This window comes from Sminthopsis crassicaudata, chromosome 2 (assembly GCF_048593235.1).
Source record: "Sminthopsis crassicaudata isolate SCR6 chromosome 2, ASM4859323v1, whole genome shotgun sequence".
In the NCBI taxonomy this organism is placed as follows: domain Eukaryota; kingdom Metazoa; phylum Chordata; class Mammalia; order Dasyuromorphia; family Dasyuridae; genus Sminthopsis; species Sminthopsis crassicaudata.
Window position 1 is genome coordinate 473,212,330 of NC_133618.1, and position 19,498 is coordinate 473,231,827.

Sequence of the window (19,498 nt, forward strand, 5' to 3'; positions counted from 1 at the left end):
TGTCACTGCAAAAGGGAAGCTGGAGGACAGAGAGACATTTTGTATTTTCGTTTTATTGGTGCTATGGCCAAAGAATTCATCACTAAGTGGCCACTGGACCAGTGATGAACTTCTCCATATTTACTTAGTCTTTGGAAAGTAAATATAATCCATTGAAAGGACTATACTTGAAGTCTTTCTAGAGTAGTAATAATAACAAGTATTAGTGTATGCTTTAAGGTTTAGAAAACACTTTACAAATCTTATCTGAATGAATATTTTTAACATCTTCCTGAAATAGGTGCTATTTCCATTTTACAGTTGAGAAACTGAGGCAAACAGAGGTTTAAGCCATTTGCCCAGGATCACACAGCAATTAAGTATCTGAGGTTGGATTTGAATACAGGTCTTCCTCACTCTAGTTTTAGTACTCTGTTTTGTCATTAGCTACTGACAGTAGAAACTATCAGTGTTTGAACTCTGTTGGAATAACCTGTACGAACCCAATCTTAGTATAAGACTTTTTGGAGTCACAGGCAAATTCCTAGAACAAACTACCTAGATGAAATCTTCTGCACAGGTTGCTTCCATTTCTTTATTTTCCACTCCCTCTTTACAATATATATATATATATATATATATATATATATATATATATATATATATATATATATATATATATATATATATATATAATCTCTCAACTACAACTGCTCTCTCTAAGGTTACTAAATTAATTACTAAATTAAATTACTAAAAATACTAAAAATAAAATAAATTACTAAATTAAGGTTACTAAACTAAGGTTGCTAAATACAATGGTCTTTTGAAAGAAAAAGCATTTATTAAGTGCTTACTTAATATGTGCCAAGAATTGTGCTAAGTGTTAGGGATACAATTAGAAAAATCAAAATGGTTTGGGAGAAAACACAGAGAAGAAAGTTCAGCACTATGATACAAAGAAAGCCCAGAAGTTCTAAGTTTGCAATAGATGGGTGGATGGCAAGGTCCAGGGATCTTTAGGTTCTTAACCCTTTTTATTTTTATTATTTAATGTCTCAGTAACTTTTGACACTATTGACAAAACCCTCCTTTCCTTTCTAGACTTCTATGTCATTGCTTTTTTTTTCCTGGTGTTCCTTTTTTCCTGCCTGGTTTTATCTTTTTTTTTTTTTTTTTAAACTTGTCTTTTTTTATTGAGCCCTCCTCCATTTTTTACCCATTAATAATAAATGTCCCCCAAGGGTTATACTGTCATGGTCTCTCTTAGTCTGTTTTTTCTGTCTCTCTCTTTCTCTCTTGATTCTTCTAATAACCCTGCATCACAACCTTGAGTCCTTCTTGACTCTTCCCTACCCATTTTCAATTCTTTGCCAAATCATTTTTTCTTCAATAATGTCTGTTGTCTTCCCTTTATTACATAGCCAGTAAAGACTTAACTCAGACCTTGATCACTTCTTTCCTGGACTATTGTAACCATCTCTTAACTGATCTCCTTGCCTTTAGTTTCTCCCCTGCCACTTTTCCCCCATAGGTAGCCAAAGTAATCCTCCTTAGCATGTGTCTGGTCATGTAATTCCCCAGCTCAAAAATCTTTAGTTGCTCCATGTTATCCAAGGATCAGAAGTTTAAGAAAGAATCGTGGCCCATCATTTAAAACTCTTTACAGCAACACTCCAAACTGACTCTCTAGGCATGATTCCCTTTCACCCGCTCTGCTTTCCAGTCCAACTGGCTGGATACTGACTGTTAAAGTTAGTATTCCATCTCCCATGCTCATGCCTTTGTAGATTCTGTCGCCCATCCCTGGAATGCAGTCCCTCCTCATTCCTCTTTGAATCTGTAGCTTGCTTCCAGACCCACCTCAGGTACCACATTCCATAGGAGGTCAATTCTGATCCTACTAGTTTTTGGTGCTCTCGATTTTATCACTTATCTTATATTTACTTTTCTGTTGAGATGCTGTGTCCATCAATAAGAGAGTAAGGACTATTTTTCATGTTTGTCTTTGTATCTCTAGTATCTAGCACGTTGTGGGTGTGTGTTGGGGTGGGGGGTGGAAAACTGGTGCTAGTGCAAGATACTGAAGCTGGGATTCCACTAATAGGAGTAGTTAGCATTGAGGGAATTCTCTCCATCAGTGAAGACTAACATCTGGTCTTCAATTTACAAGTCTTTAAGAGTTGCCTAAGGGGTTGAAAAGTTAAGTGATGTATTCAGGACCGCACATACAACTTGTGGTAGAGTTGGGACTTGAAAGTTGGGACTTGAACCCAGGTCTTTCTGGCTAAAGCAAGTCCTCTGTCCTTCATTCCATTGCTGCCTCTCTGCCTTGAAAATAGGAAGTAAATGCTCAATAGATGTCTGTGGAATTAAATTGATTAGTCCTTTTTTCATTATATCAATTTGCCTCATTCAATACATGGAGTAAAGTTCAGATTTTTGAAGTGCCCAGCAAGAATAGCCGGAGCATGTCCAGGAGATTGCTAAAGCTTCCACTTTGACTTTGATCATTTGCTGTTAAAGTGAAAGGCAGGAGGGATTCCTTTCAAATAATAAGCTTTTCTCCTTCGTTTCTCTTCAAGATCTGGACCTGGCTCTCCAGACTTCATCATGCCCAAGAAGCCGCCTCATCCTGGAAGCTTCATCTGCCTCTGAAGCCCCCACCCTCAACCCTCTCCTGGCTCCACTCCTGCTTTCCAGGCTCCCCCTTTTTGATATTATTTCTCCCTATTAGAATATAAGATCCTTCAGAGCAGGGATTATTATTTTTTGCTTATATTTGTAATTCTAGAGTTTAGCATAGTTCCTAACATATATAGTGAACACAATACATACTTAATAAATAGGGGATACTAGATGGTACAGTAAATAAAATGGAAGACAAGTTCAAATCCAGCCTCAGGTACTTACTAGTTGAATAACTCTGGGTAAGTCACTTAACTTCTGCCTCAGTTTCTTCAACTATAAAATGAAACTAGTAATAGCCCCTACCACATGGGATTGATATGAGGAACAATTAAGATAATGTTTGTAAAGTGCACTTCTTACCACATAGCAAACACCTCAAAAAAAGGCTTATTCCCATATCTTCTTGTTTTTAGCTCTTTGTTTAGGAATGGGCTGACTGACCAAGTATTTCCAAGCTACATTGCCTCTAGTAGTGATACTGGAGCTACTACACTGAAATTCTTTAAGATCACTGCCCTGTGTGTGTTTCACGAGGAGGTAGAAATGTCCCTAAGACATTAGCTGGAGGAAATTAAGCACACATAGAGATCTGTGTTGGAGGTGACACCATTTTAAGGGCATTGATTCTCAAGATATCTGAAAGAGAGGATATCAAACAATTGGGAAATATAATAAGCTTTGTTATAAAAATACCTGTGTCTATACCTTTATAAAATCTTTAGAAAAATTCTTCTCTCTCTCTCTCTCTCTCTCTCTCTCTCTCTCTCTCTCTATATATATATATATATATATATATATATATATATATATATATATATATATATGTATTATATATATTCAGTGACAAAATGCAAGCGGTTATTGGATTCTAGAACTCATATCCTTCTGAGATAGCCTATTTTTTTTTAAAGACAGCTGTCTCTAATTCCCCCTTCTATCCTCCACAACCATATTGCTCCCCATTGCACCCTTTGCAGCCAGTCAGAACAAATATTACCCACCTTTTAGGACAGTTCTTCAAAACTTTCTGACATCTGTTACATTCTCCCTAAGTTTTCTCTTTTCCAGGCAAACTATCCTCTTTTGTCAACTGATTCTTATATATTGTTCTCTCACTAATCCTCACATAGCCTGCCCTCCAAACTTCTGGACATACTACCAGTTTTCTGCTTTCTACCTTCTGAGAGACATCAGCTCATCTATAGCATTCCTAAAATTCGAGGCCTTGAATTAAATGTAATACTCTTGGTGTGTTCTGATTAGGGCAGAGAATGGAATCACTATCATATCCCTTACTCTAGACCAGTGGTTCTCAAGCTTTTAGTCTTAGAACCACTTTTACACTCTTAAAATTAGTGAGGACTCTGAAGGCCTTTTATTTTTGTAGGTTATATCCAGTGGTGTGCTGGAGCCAGCTTGTCCAGCCTCATTAGAGTCAACTGTTAAGTTTTCAGTGTGAGTTCTAAATCTCAGAAAAAAGCAAAAGTTACAAGTCAGGGGTTGATTTACTGCTTTGTTGATTGTTGACTTTAAAAAGTGATGGAGAAAATGTTAATAACTAAACTTAAAAGTGGACTATGTGTGTAGTTTTTTGTGTGCTTTTTGGAAATGTTTGTTAAATACTTACCAACCCATTCCTAGTTATATCTATCACTATTTACATGCGAGCAATTAAAGATACATTTTAAAAAATATTTATTAATTCATTTAAAAACAACAATAATAAACCCATTACACATTAACATAAATAACATTTTTATGAAAAATATCTATTTTCCAAAACCAAAAAGTTTAGTGAGAAGAGCAGCATTGTTTTACATATTTTCACAAACCTCTTTGATGTCTGGCTTAATAGAAGACAGCTGGATTCTCATAACTACTTCTGCATTCAATCTGTTGCAATATGTTGTTTTGGTTGAAGTATATGAAGAAAATTTGGCCTGACACAGATACATAGTTGGAAAAAGGAGTGTTTTGACAAGCAAATAACATCTCGGTATTATTATGAAAATAGCTTTTGCCTTGCAGACCCCCTGAATGGGTCTCCGGGATTCCCAGGGGTCTGTAAACCATACTTTGAAGGCTGTCATTGCAGACAGTATGCCTCTTTTAACTTAGGAAGTAATTTAACTTTGTTGGCTACCAGGTTGTACTTGTAAAGGAGTGACATTATTTCATCTTTGGGGAAAAGTGGTAACAATAATTACTGACATTTACATAGTGAGTTTGGCTTGTGAATTTGATAACATACATATGTATGTGTAGATGTAAAAGCTCATTTAGCGATAACAACCCCGACAGTAAGGTGCAGGCGGTCACCTGCGTGGTGGAGACTGATTTCTGAGGATGGTGGGTGGGGGTGACATAGAGCATAGACTCCAGAGGTGATTTACCCTGATTCATGACGATGGCCCTGGTAGAGTCTGAAGGCCTCGCTTCACCACAGCTCCATCTGGTCCCTTCCTGTGTTGTGCCTGAAGTGATTTCCCCAGGACCCAAGCTGGTGACCATGGTTACGGTGGAATTTAACATCATTTTTTAACCACAACGGAAATATAAGTTTATGCTAAAAGAGGCTAACAATGGCATGAGAAAAGTTCAGTTCAAAAGACTGACTCAGTCCCCAGACCTTTCTCCACTAGCCATGTCACAAAGAGCTGAAATAACCTCTGAGGCGAGGAGCTAAAAGAGATGATGGGCCCTTCTCCCAGGAAGAAAGGTGGCCCAGCAGTTCAAGACCAGCAGGTGGCAGCAAAGATCAGCAGAAAGCAACTCAGTGAAGCTCTAGCCTACAAGCTGGGAAACTAGCTCTCTCTGCCTCCTAATAATTCTCATTCTGCAATGCATCTGCAAGAAAGCAAGTGACAGCAACAGAGGCAAGGGGGTTTCCACGGGGAGTGCCGCTTTGAGAACATGACTAGTACTGCCTACTGTGACCACGTGTTCCCCAGGCGTGTATTACTCCCGTGTCCTAGCTTAAGTCGTCCCTCTTGTCTTCCTGGTCTCAGAGGTGGCCATAACCTGGAAGGGGGGGATCTCTCTCAATTTTCCTTGTCATCTGTTTTGCTTTATTAAATGTCTTTTGCTTCCTGTAATGTGTTTTCTGGTTAGTCGAGCAAAAGAGACACTGATATTGGTGAGCTGTGGCTTGGAGCGTGTGCTGACCCAAAGTGCGCCTTGAACCCTGACTAGCAGTACCGGGGCCAGTGACTGACCGTGCCGAGTTATAAACTTCTGACTCACTATTGAGCTGGCAGCCAGGAACACTCCCGAGTCTTTTTCACAGGAAACTATCGCCTTCCATACTCCCTTCTTGTGTGTTGGTGAAGTGGGGTTTTGAGACAGTCCTACATGGATCCCCATTACACTTCATTTTAGAGGACTTCCCTCCTGTCCCAGCTCACGTGCTTCCTGACTAGGTCACCCAGCGCCAGGCGTCTGAGATTTGAGGTAGCGAGGTGTCATGGCAGACCGACCATGGACCTGAGTCAAGAAGAGAAGTTCAACTCTAACCCCAGACATTTACTATGTTTTCTTGGGCAAGTCCCGTAATTTGTGTGCTTCTGCAACTCTAACCCCAGACATTTACTATGTTTTCTTGGGCAAGTCCCGTAATTTGTGTGCTTCTGCAACTCTAACCCCAGACATTTACTATGTTTTCTTGGGCAAGTCCCGTAATTTGTGTGCTTCTGTTTTCTGTAACTCAGGACTGTACTAGTATCTACCTCAAAGGGTGTCGTGAGGATGGAATGAGACCTCCAGCTCTGACAAACAGACTGTCTATGACTGAACCGAAATCAGTGATAAAGATGCTGCGCCACCCAAGGGCCAGGAGATCCCAGGGGCAACCCGCCAGCAACTTTCTTCCAGGTTGGCAAGGACGGTGAGAGAACTTGTGTCAAATGTTTTGTTGATACTACAGATACCAGGCCCCTGAGCTAGCCTCGTATATATTTAGAGCTCAAAAAGATCTTAGAGGCCATCTAGTCCAGCCCCCTCCTCATTTTACATGTCGACAAATTGAGGCAAGTCCCATTACTAGTTCAGGGTCACCTAGTAAGTGCCTGAGGCAAGATTCCAACGCAGTTCTTCTGGACTTCAATTCCAGGGTCCTATTCAGAAGTTTCCCCAAGCTCAGAGAGGTTAATTGATTTGCCTAATGGCTCATAGATAGGAAGCAGTAGAGCCATAATTTGAATTTCGGATTTTTGGCTCCAAATCTAGTACTCTGTCCATTGTATCAAGCTGCCTCCAAATCAATGCCTGGAGAAGTTTAAAGGGCTCAGCAGAGAGTTGCAGAGCTGTGATCTGAATGCACCGAATCTGAATTCTCCCACTGCATCCTCCTCTTTTTTCCATTATACCACTGTGTCTTCTAGCTGATCTCTTCTGATGGAACCCAGCTCCCTTTGATCAAATCTTCCTTCTTTACAAGCTCCCAAACCAGGCCTTTAGCAACCTCTTTTTAATTCATTGTAAAAAGTCAGTTTCATTGACTAATGTAGTTCATAGACATTTCTTCCTTACCTTCTTTTTTTTTTTTTTTTTTTTGTATTTTGTGTTGTCTTTTTCCAATCTCAAATTCTTGGGTCTTTCACAGGCCATTCAGAGCAAACAACAGTTCAGTAATCACATCTGCCAGTTCTGAGTCTGATGACTTTAACTCACTGTGAACAGGTGGGTGACCTCCTACCAATCCCTTGCTTATCTTTAGATTTAAATCCCTATTCATTTTTTTTCCTTTTCTCTTCATCCCTTCAGCTATCAACCCATCTTAGCCATCTTGGCATCTGCCTGCTGTCAGTGCCCCATTTAGACCAGAATTCTTCACACTGAACCTGGACTTTGGCACCTTGGAGCTCTAGAATTTATATCCTTATCCCTGAAGAAAGTGAATCTTTGGATTCCCCACTGCAGACTGCGATCGTCGTGGTTGGTGACTACGTATAAACTACTTCAACATACAGAGCTGGTCCCAGACCCTATGTCCTAGACCATGCTGTGCTTTCACATCCAATCCAACTAGTCACCCATGGCATCTCATCATCTGCCTGCTGACAAATATACCTCCCTCCCTCTTCTACTTCTCACTCTGGGCACAGTAAGCAAAGCATTGCAATGGGTAACACTGCTTCTGGAAAGGGAATGTGCATTGGCTGCTTTATACATGAATTTGCTATCCTTGTGACTGCCCAGGCCAAAACTCTTCCCTGGCCACCCCTCGACTAGATATATTTTTCCCCTGGTAGAATTTGAGCTCTTTGAGGTCAGGGACTCTCTTTTGTATTTATAGCTTGTGCTTAGCACAGTTCCCAGCATATCACCAGTGCCTAATAAATGTTTTTCCATGAATTTATTCAGTCCTAGTCCAAAGATCATTCTCCAAAGAAAGAGAACACAGAAAGAAAATAAGTCAAGTAGCTTAGCCTTATCATTCTTGCCATTTATCATTATCCCATCTGCCTCAAGGGGAGTCCGTCTCTTCATCTAAGTGACTCATGGACAATGGTGGGTATGAATCAGGAAAGCCTGAGTTCAAATCTGACCTCAGACACATCTTGTATCTCCATAAACAAATCATTTAACCTTTCTCTGCCTCAGTTTCTTTAGCTATGAAGTAAAGATAACAGCAGCATCTATCTCATAATGTTGTATGAATCAAAAAAACATCTGTAAAACTCTTAGCAAATGCTTGGCTTGTAATAGGTCCTTAATAAATGGCTAATCTTCTTCCCCCACCCCCATCATTATCCTCTTGCCTCCAGTGAATTTTAGGATCCACCTTTTTTTTTTGTAGTTGTATTTAACATTTATCACCAGCTTCAATTCATTCTAGGTTTTAACACTCCAGAGAACAGTCTAAGAGGACTGTGCTATTCCTTTTTATCCATCCTTAATGAACTGTCCTTGTTTCCATCTATTAAACACATATTTTTTAAAAATCTGAGTTGTCAATGAATTCTTTGTGAAGACACATTAATCTCTTTAGATGACTTTCTATTCTCTTCCTTATCAGAATCAGTTATGCTTGTGTTTTCAGAATTTCATTTTAAGATTTTTCCAATCCCCTTGGCCAACTTCTTGCAGAATATTAGTCCATTGGGTCCTACCTAGCTTTTCTCTGAACTCTTCAAAATTCATTTTCCTACAATCTTAGGTTTATGTCAGACTTTCTTGACTTTTCTTTCCTCTATTATGAACTAACCTCCAAAATTCCTGTCACTTTTGGCTTATTAACCATTTCAGATGCCAGTGACCAGCCGGATGTAGTTCACTGAATTGTATATTATAGTTTAAACAAGAAGCGCTCTTCATCATATTTTTTTTTTCCTATGTGAGTAATTTGACTTTTTTAGTCTTTTTAGTCACTATGGATGTCATTTAGGAGACACTGCATAATATGGAGGATTAATGGGATTGACACAATAGTTCTGGCAAGTAGAAGCATTTGGTCCTTTTCTATTTGATTTTTGCCCAAGATGTGAGATTATAGGATCCCAAGCTGGGAAAGATCTTAGAGGCCATTGAAACCAAGTAACTCATTTTATATACAGTGTAATTAAGGACCAAAGGAATGACTTGCCGAAGATAACACAGTTAATTAGGTAATAAGCAGTAAAGTCCAGATTCAAATTCATGCTTAGTGATTCCAAGATTCCACTCTCTTACATTTTCCATGATAACTGCAAAACCTTTTGAAGATCTTGTCTCTCACTTTCCTGCTTGCCTTATATTAATAATTCATATTTGTTGGCCATACCCAAGTCCATAAAAATGATTTCCTTCCTGCACCCTTTGAAGATTATCAGTGAGGCAAAATTCACATTTCTCATCTACTTTTAAGTAATTTTTGAACATTTGTAGATGTTTAGATCTTGATCCTTAAAGTCTTCCCTTCATGCTAGTTTTCTGATTTATTCCCTTGTCTAATTTCTTCTCTCCAGTTGGCCTGTGGTATATTGTCATGACAATATCATTTCTCTTTCTCCATCTTTTCATACTCTGCACCATATTTTTCTCTCTTTACCTTGTTTTTGGATTTCCTCACATGAGGCTATCTTCTTAATTTACAACGAGACTTCACCAGCCAGCCACTAAATTCATATGTCGTTCCTGTAAATAAGATGTATCCTTCCATCCATTGCATTTAAAGACGGACATGTGAGGCAATAAGTTTTGTTGATGGCTCTTTTTGGATATTGGCTTCTAGGAATTAGTTGGGCCCTTTCTTCTATTTTACTTTTCATGGTGTGTACTGGCTACTCTTTTTGATACAAGGTTTGGCGGTTCTTTGTGGACAGTTTCTTCCCTACTGATTCTCTTTTATCTTAAAGCCTTCCTTGATCAGATTTATAAAATGCTTGGAATACATGCCTTTACCAGCTCATTTTCAGAATATTCCATTCTTGGCTAGAAATTTTTTATTCCCATGTTTTAATGTGTGGTCCAAAAAAAATCTACATTCTATTTTTTCATATGTCATATTTTTAGCCAGTTATTCAGTTTCCAAATATTCCTTTCTTTTCTGAATCCCTGATCTTCATCTGGCAGTATTGTTTTGTTGAAAACTCCTTCTGTGCTCCTAAGTAGGGATTCTTAATCTGGGGTATCTAAACTTCTTACATATATGTATATATATGCACACATGTGTGTGTATAAAAATTGGTTCCTTTTATAATCTTATATATTTTATTTTAGGCATTTAAAAAAGATTATTCTGAGGAGTCCATAGACTTCACTAGATTGTCAAAGGGGTGCATGATGCAAAAATGGTTAAGAACTTCTACCCTAGGGGCAGCTAGGTGGCGCAGTGGATAGAGCACCAGCCCTGAAGTCAGGAGGACCCGAGTTCAAAAGTGGTCTCAGACACTTAACACTTCCTAGCTGTGTGACCCCGGACAAGTCACTTAACCCCAGCCTCAGGAAAAAAAAAAAAAAAAAAAAAAGAACTTCTACCCTAAAATCTTCAGTTTCTTATCTAACTTCACAATCTTAAACCATATTCTCTAGGTTAATTCTGGTTATATAACTTAGCCCCATGTAAATCATCAGGACTGGTTATAGTTGTTGGGTTTGAGAAATCTCAGGAGTCTCCCTAATATATCCTGGATACAGGCCGGAGGCCAATAGCCAATTCTGTTGTTCATATCATGTCAACAAACTGCAGTCTGTTTTTTAGTAGGGGTTCTCATTGTCCTTTGACTGTTAATGGATGTCTTCTCACCTGCTGATGCATGTGGATCGATGCCATCATTCCTTGGAGACTAAGTAGTGACTTTCTCCTGAGATGATCCATTTCCATCCTTTGCAGAAAGAGCCTTATACCTGTTAATGAACTCCAGAGGTTCAAATGTTCTTTCCTTCCTTCATGTGCTATGCTGTTCCTATGTCTGACCTCCTGATACTAGTCACCTTCCTCTATTTCATGTACTTTTTCTTCTTTGTTTCCTCCTTGAAGCACAGCCTCTGTTCTTTCGAGGAAGACTTCACTATTCCTGATAACTTGGGGAGATGTGCTCTCCCTGTCCTTTCACCATCTTCTCTAAGAAAAAGAATAGTTTGTACTACTTATGTTTAGCTGTCACTTCAGGTTCCTGAAAAATTCTTACCTCTCTACCTTCTTGAAGACAGACCTTCAGGCTAGCTCTTTTGACTAATCCTTGTGCTTAACTATAATGCTTGTTTCTTACCCTGGTGGGTTCTTCTGAAAGAAGTTAAATTTGTTTTATTTTATTTATTTATTTGACTGAGACAATTGGGGGTTAAGTGACTTATCCAGAGTCACACAGCTAGAAAGTGTTAAATGTCTGAGGTCAAATTTGAACTCGGGTCCTCCTGACTTCAGGGGATAAGTTTAATTTATTTAGGGCTGACTTCCTTTTTTCTAGACAGGGAAATTCTGTGTGTTCAACTATTATTCATTGGCAATTTCCACACTATTGCCACACCCAGATTCTGAGAAGCAAACAAACCAATTGGTAAAGAAGTTCAATGATCTAATTAGATATATCCAGCCTTATATCTTGTTGCTCATCTCCAGCTTTGTCCCTCTTGCCTGGTTGAGTGGCTAGCTATAGTTGCAGTTGATGTTCAGATTAGGATTAAAAATCAGGTTTAAGGTTAGAATTATTCTGGGCTTCAGGCCAGGGTTGAATTTAAGGCCAAGTTTCCAGCCAGAGATGCTTGCAGAAGACTGGGTTCTAGACATTTGCCCTAGCAGATTGTTTAGAGATTGATCTTAAGGACTAGGAGTAGTCCTCCTACAGTTGTCATTTGGGAACAAATTGAGACTGGTCCTCCAATAACACTTGGTGTCCCCTAGTTCTGTACTTACCATCCTATAGATGCACTCTGTATTTTTGATGCAAATTCATCTTCCCTTCTTACTTCCCTTTCCTCCACCATTTTCCCTAGTCTGTATATGAATAAATTATTGATCATGACTATTATTACTAAAAATAGAATAAGTGCTTGCCCTTTCACTTCCACCTGAATTCCTACATAATTTGAACTCCAGGTAAGCCCCAGCACAATCTGATCCTCACCCCAAATACTCTATCCTTTTCCTTTCTCTTCTCTCCTCTCCTCCCCTCTCTCATTCAGCACAAATATCTTCCTTCTTCCTCCCTTACCCTGAGAAGCCATTATAGGTGTGGGGGCCACAACTAGGTAATGCTCTATCAAATTAGCATTTATTAAGTGAATTCTATGTGCCAGGCCCTGTGCAAAGTTTTAGGTTAAGTCTATGGTTGAGTAATTCCTAGGGTGTGTGGCTGCTGGGGGTGGTGATCAGTGAACCCCCTCACCTCAGGTCTAGAATCTAGTTTCTCAAAACTCTCTTGTTCCAGTTCTTTTGGCCGAGCCTGCAAATCTCAGGGCTATTCATGTGAATTGCCCAGGGAAAGGTTATCTCTGAAAGCTGAGTGGGGATGTTTGACTGAAAGCTCCTCATTGCCTAGGATGTTGTCAGGTACCTTTTGCTGTATCTAGATAGTTATGAACTGTTTCCTGTGAAACTAACAGTGCTTTTGTGTCCAGATGGTTCAGCAGGATTTTCTGAAGTAGGTGGTGTTTGTACATGTGCTCCTGTTTAGTGGACGCTTGGTGTGGTGCTGATGGTACTTGGGTAGAGCCTGATGTGTGTGTAGTTATTGGTACTGTGTGTACCGATGTGTAGGGGCTATTTTGTGTGATTGGTGGAGTTACAATGTTGATAGGACCTGGTGACAAGGGAGGATGGGAAGGTCAGCGCTTCATGGATTATTTCTTCCCAGTTTAGGGGTTTCAGGATGAGCTCATAAAAACTGCTTTAAAAAGTCCAACAAGTACCTGTGAAGCAAATAAGCTAAGAGCACTTCTACATCAGTGGCTCGGTGACAGGCACATGGTGCTCAGTCTCCCAGGGCAACACTCACCTTAAGCAATATACCTAGTGACATACAGCAACACCATGATACCCTTACAGTGGTACCCTCACATACCATCACACAGTGATACCGCCACACCCTCACAACAGCCACAATACAGAATTCCAACTCACTCTTGTAAACCTCCATTCATTCAGCTGGACCAACCATTTTTTGAGGAAATGGCGGACCTTTTAGGGACCTCTACAGGGATCGAGGGAACCAAGTGTCTGCAAAGGATGAAAAGGAGTTTCACAGATTGGGATGATGATTTAGGAGAGTAATCCTATTCCCTTTATGCATGTGCCACAGGGTAAAATAGGAGATAGGGGACCCACTACCAAGCATAAGACACCTCAGTCTGACACTGTACTTGAGTATCAAACAAATGCTAATGGGCTAGGCTGTGAGTTTGAGTTTGGGACAGACCCCGCTAGGTAAGTGAGATCTGAGAGACTGGAAGTAGGCGGGAGGGAAGGCTGGACAAAAACTACTACTTAGAAAACGTGTGCTTTATTGGGAACCCAATTCCACAGGGGATCTCTGCCTGCAGAGTCAAGGGAAGAGAGAATGGAGGTTTGAGAATTCCCTGCCCTCTGAGAGCCTGGCCTCCAGTTTCTGGGACCTCACTCCTCCCCAGCCTGGGGCCCTTGGCTTTCCATGTACCTACCTGGTTGAGACACCAAGTTACAATTAAGCCCCTTTTAGCCTTAGACAGGAGGAGGCCTTACATAAACACAGGTTTGAGCTTCTGCCCCTTGTGGCTCCCTGACATGCCCTCTCACAAAGCCCCCTGCTCGCTCGCAGCTGAGTATAGCTGTGGCGCTGGTTTCTTAGGGGGAGTCAGCGCCCCCACAACCTGGCTGTCTCCTGCGCCTGTCTTTTCTCCGGGAATGCCAGCTCCCAGACTGCGGGAGAAGTAGTGTTTCTAGGAATGTCAGCTCCCAGAGTCAGAAAACACTGTTCTCGCTGATCGGCGACCTTGGGCCCAGACTCGCCCCTGACACTGGCCCAACCCCGACCCTTCTGCCCCCCGCAGCTCTCAATACAGGTCATCAAAGGGCTTGGAGTAATTGAACATCAAGTAGTCCATGTAGTAGAAGTCATAGGTGCGCTGCCGCTGCAGGGGGGACAGCTGCGCGAAGTAGTGGCGGGCAATCCTCGTGGTGGTCCGCTCCTCGTTGGAGTGCCTGTCTTTAAACCTGGGGAAGGTGAGATTGCGAGGTGCCCCGACCAGGCGCAGGAAGAAGTCGGCGTCTTCCTCCATGCTCTCAAACTTGCCCACAAAGTCATAGTCAATGAGGCATGGGCTGCACAGTCTGTTCACGTGGTCCCAGTGAATGTCCATGCCCACGGGTCGGTGCACGTCTAGCAGGTACTGGACGAACTCAGAGAACCTCACGCCCGAGCCCGTCCGCAGGGCCTCCCGCGTGGCGTTCACGCGGTACCGGGCCAGGATGGCCTTGCCAAAAACCGGGTGGTAGTAGCTGTTGGGGTGCTCGAATTTGTCCCGGAAAGCGGAGACCAGCCTCTCGAAGGGCTCGCGGACGAAGAGCATCTTGGTGTAGGTGTTGAGTCGGTGCGCGATGCCCTGGCGGTCAAAGGCGTCCAGCCTCTTGAGGGTGTTGCCGTAGTGCACGGTGTTGTGCTGGATGTCCCTGGTGGAGGAGGCCAGCCCGCTGAGGACCATGAGCACCCGCTTCCAGTTGGAGCAGCCGGCCTTGGGCACCTCGCAGTACAGCACGCGGTACTTGTCCTCCACAAAGATGCGGGACACGTGGTAGGGGGTGACGACCCTGCGGCTGTTGCTCTTGTATTTGGCGCATGTGTCCCGCATGGTCTTCTTCCGCTCCCGCTGCACCTGGTAGAGGCGCTGCCAGTGGCCCTCGGGGGCCCCGGCATCCTGGGGGCCCAGCTGAGCCAGGGTGACGGTGGAGCTGTTGAGAGTGATGACGATGGGCGTCTTCTTGATGAGAAGCCTCCTGCGGCGCTGCCGGAGCTGGGCTCGGCCTCCCTCCGGCCCGGGCTTTGCCTGGTCTCTCACCAGGACCACCAGGCTGCCCGGCTGCTGCTCCGGGCTCCGAGCCCCTGGGCCTGGCGAGCCCTGCGGAGAGACCTTTGCCAAGGCTCCTGATTTGTGGCCCGTCACTCTGCCGTCCTGGCTGCTGCCTGGTGGGCAGTCCTGGGGGAGGAGGAAAGAGAGGGTTAAAAGTGTCCCAGAGACCAATAGCAAAGCACCCCCAGGGCCGTCCTGCTGCTAAGATGAGAAGCCACAGAGAGCTCCCCTCGTGGACTGAGCAGAGATAGCAGACAGATTTGGAGTCAAGAAGACATGGGGATGTCTCAGAGCATCACGGCAGCCTCAGCCCACGTCACTCCAGTGCTAGCCATGGGTCAGGGGCTCGGCTGCGGGACTCCGGATGAAGCTCAGTTTCTCTGCCAAAGAGGATAACACGTGCCCCTTCTAGTTCATGAGGGAAGTTCGGAAAGCTTGGAGCAGAACAGGAGTGGAAATGATTAATTATGGGATCATGAATATTAAATTGATCGCATGCTTAGAAATTATCTGGCCCAACCTGCTCATTTTTTAGCTACCTGTTCTTTCCCAGCTTTCCAGTTTTCTTATACTTTAGTCACTTTCACCTAACCTAGCTAACTGGTTTTGCTGTTCACAATAATACAAGTAATAATAGCTTTTACACAGTACTTCAAAATTTATAAAATGCTTTATAAATATTATCTCCTTTTATCCTAACAACCACCTTGAGAAGTAACTGCTATTATTGCCCTCTTTTATTGAGGAGGAAAGTAAGAAAGGCAGAGTAACTTTTCTACGGTCACACAGATGGTGCCGTCAAGCTGTCCTCCAGACGCTCGTTCCATTCCCTCTGCAGAACTCATCCTTCCGGTGGCTGTCCCTCAGACCCACAACACTTACCTTCCTCACTTCCTGGCCTCCCGGCCTCCCTTCAATCAACTCAAATCTCCCGTCCAGCAGGAGCTCTTTCTCGGTGACTCTCCTCTTCCTGCCCCACCCAGCCTTTATTGCCTTCCTCTGAGAATACTTCCCACTTACTGTGCATGTATCTTAGACACACAGTTTTCTCCATGTTATTCCCTTCCTTTGATGCGAGCCTCTTGCGGGGCACCGACTGTGTTTTTGCCTTTTTCTCTGTCTCTAGCACTTGCCTACTTGTTGATTGATTGAAATGACTTACCCAATGTCAAATATATGCCTAGATCTGAACTCAGAAACAGAGTTGGGATGTGAATGTAGACCTGACTGAAACTGAGGCTCCTTCCCCTAAGCCCCACTGCCCTATTCCCCCGGGTCTCTTTTGGGAGCAGGAAGAAAGGGTAGTTCATTTTTTTATATGTGAAACTGAAGCACTCAAAGGAAAGTGACAATTCTCTTACGTTTATCTTTTTTATTTCATTTTATTTTTATTACACATTTCTTTATGAATCATATTAGGGGAGAAAAATCAGAACAAAAAGGAAACATCACAGGAGAGTATATGTGCTTATCTTGATTATTGGTGCTGGGACTTGGATTACTATCTTGCTTCTTGTCTCTGACGCTAATAAGCTTGTAAGTCATTAGGGGAAGACAGCGAATTGAAATTTTGTGTCGAGAAACAGTCTTGGTGAAAAGTCTCCACTTGTGGCTGCAAGGGTCCCCCAGGGCCCTGTAGATGCCCGCATTAGAAAGGTCTCTGCTGGCAGCCGCAGTTATCTAGGGAGCCACTAGATGGAGCAGTCTCACCAGGCTCTCACCAGTTCCCCTTCCCTACTGCGGTTTCTTGGGGTTCCCCACTCACCCACCCAAGATTGACAATCACTGTTAGCGGTCCCCAGAGCAGCAGTGGATGCGTAAAGGAGAAATTCACAGCTCAGAAAGGCCCTGCCTTCCCTTAGCAGCGGCAAAACTTACATGTCGGTGGCGCTGAGCGTTATACTTTACTCCTGGAAAGAGAACAAAGAAAAAAACAGGGTTATCAGTTCGTCCTTAGCTCCGGACCTTGTGTGTACAAGCCTCTGGCCACCAGCACACAGGCTTCATGTCTGTCCGAGATGAAGCCCCGGGAAAGCCTGCATGGTCGCCCCGTGCTTAGGCGAATGGCCAGGCGCATTCCCACAGTTCCCACCAGGCCCATAATCGAGAGGGAGCTAAGTGGCTATCCGTATGTACCCAATGACACTTGTGAGTGGCGGCTTTTTCTGTCTTCAGATAGCACACATGGAAGAGCAGTCCTAGAGTTTGAGGCCCAGCTCTGATAATTATCAGCTAAACAACTCCCCAGAGGGAGGTCCCTGTAAAATGGAGATAACAATCCAGATACTCCTTTCTTTCCAGGGTTATTATGAAGCAAAGTGCTTTGAAAAATCCAGAACACTGAAGATATCTAGGCTGTTATTATTTTTTATTAAGGCATGAAATCAGATCTCTGATCATCTGTGATGTCACATGTGAGCTGTTTTTATATTTACATGACTTAAGCCATTTGTTTCCTACATGATTATTGACATTGTATCAAAGAACCTTTCATACTCTCCCAATTCTATAATATGAACTATTCTCCTGTGCTCAGCCCCACTACAGCATAAGAAGGGGCCCGGAAGCTTCCACACTTATGACTGGATGTACCAGATCCACGAGCAGCAGCTCCCTTTCTCTTCCTCCACTTCACCTCCGCAGTTCTTTTTTGCTGCCCACCAGTCTCTTTGCTGGTCCGCAGCACCTCGACCTCCCGCTCCCATTTGGGTTTATTGGATTTCCAGTTTGGTCATCCTCTTTATCCTACTGTGCCCTCCCCACTCCTCTTCCATGCCCATTTAGCTCTAGGCATTCTTTAATGTCCATTTTCAATCTGACCCCCTCCCTGACTACTTCAGTGTAAAGTCATTTCTCCCTCCTCTGACCTCACATTATCTCCTTTGCCTTTATGATGTTTACCTTTTCACGGATGCATGGATGACTTGCTTTTACAACTAAGCCAGGAATTCCCGGAGAGCAGGGACTGTCTTCTCCTGTCTATATCCCCAAAGGGGCCATTAGTACAATAGGCCCTCAATAAAAGTTTATTGATTGAGAGAGAAAGGACTAAGTACCTCCTGGGTTTCAGTGCCATTCTCTCTACTCCCTTGATGCAGCTCCTCTTTGGTGTTCTGGACATAGAGGTTGCCTTATACACCGGGACTCTATGTTAAGAGTCAAACTAAACTGAACTAAAGACAACTAAGGGATAGAACTGGAATTCAAACTCAGGCCTTCCAGCTCCAAATCCAGACTTGCTGTTGTTTTCCCATAATACCATGCTGCAATCTGAGAGGTGGGCATTCATATGCAAAAATCAGATTTCCTGACTTGGTTCTTTATGGGGATAATTTCTCAGTCTCGGAATCTGGCAAATGTGCCCACCACCATCACCGGCATTATGAATATCCCAATGGCATCATCAATACCATCAATAGTAACATCATTATATCACCACCCCTATTTTCAACATCAATATCCCCTTCTATATCGTCACTCCTTTTACCATTGTTACCATCCACAACAATCTTGCTATTATAAGTTTCTTCTGCATAATGACTCCCATGCCTGTGGTGTTTCTTCTGGTAACAGCATAATTACAGATCCCTTCAGCTAAAGCCCTTGTTTATGGCTCTGATTGCTACTATAGTCATGGGCTCGCTCCATCATATTTCCTTCTAGAGACTGCAGTTGTTAAATCATTTCTCCTCAGCAGTGTCACAGATCCAGAGGTTTGCTTTGGCTGTCAATTTTGTCAACATGTAGAGATGACAATTTGCATATTTACATATTCATCCCAGAGCAAACTAGTTATACCAAATTGAGGCAGGAGTGGGGCTGAGAAACTTACTTTTTTGTGGAAAATTAAAACTTAACTTCCAAATGATTCAACTTTGTTACTTTTGAGTAACTTCTCCTTCAGCTTCTCATTAATCAGATAAATGTCACCTCAATTCAATTCACCAGACATCTATTATAAGGTACTTATTATATATCAGATACCAAACTAGAATCTGGAGCTATAAAGAGAAAAATAATAAACAGTCCACAAGGAGTTTACATTCTCTGAGAGAGATGAAATGTACACATTTGAGTAAATGCAAAACATATGCAAAAGGAAGAAAACACTTACAATTGGAGAGATTAGAAGATAGAATCTGATCTATGCAATTTCAAGGGAATCAGAGATTCTACAGGGCAGGGATAAGAGGGAATTCATTATAGACACGGGGGATCATTTGCATATGGAATGTTGAGATTCTAGGAACCACCAGCAGGTCAATCTGGCTGGAATGGAGAATGAACAAAAGGCAGTAAAGAGAAATAAATACACACTCTGTCTGCGATGTTCCAGTACCAACCTGTTTGAATAAAGGTATTGTTC

General features: G+C 42.4%; 1 protein-coding gene across 1 annotated transcript in view; it reads right to left on the bottom strand.

Moving 5' to 3' along the window:
- Positions 1-4,402: 4,402 nt before the first annotated feature.
- CHST8 (carbohydrate sulfotransferase 8) overlaps positions 4,403-19,498 on the bottom strand; it is a 212,218-nt gene continuing 197,122 nt past the window's right edge. The window contains exons 3-4 of the mRNA XM_074293217.1: positions 17,011-17,042; positions 4,403-15,258 (exon numbers count right to left, since the gene is read on the bottom strand). Of these exons, the coding sequence (XP_074149318.1) occupies positions 14,119-15,258; positions 17,011-17,042 (1,172 nt within the window). The 3' untranslated portion in view covers positions 4,403-14,118. The remainder of the gene's footprint in view (positions 15,259-17,010; positions 17,043-19,498) is intronic.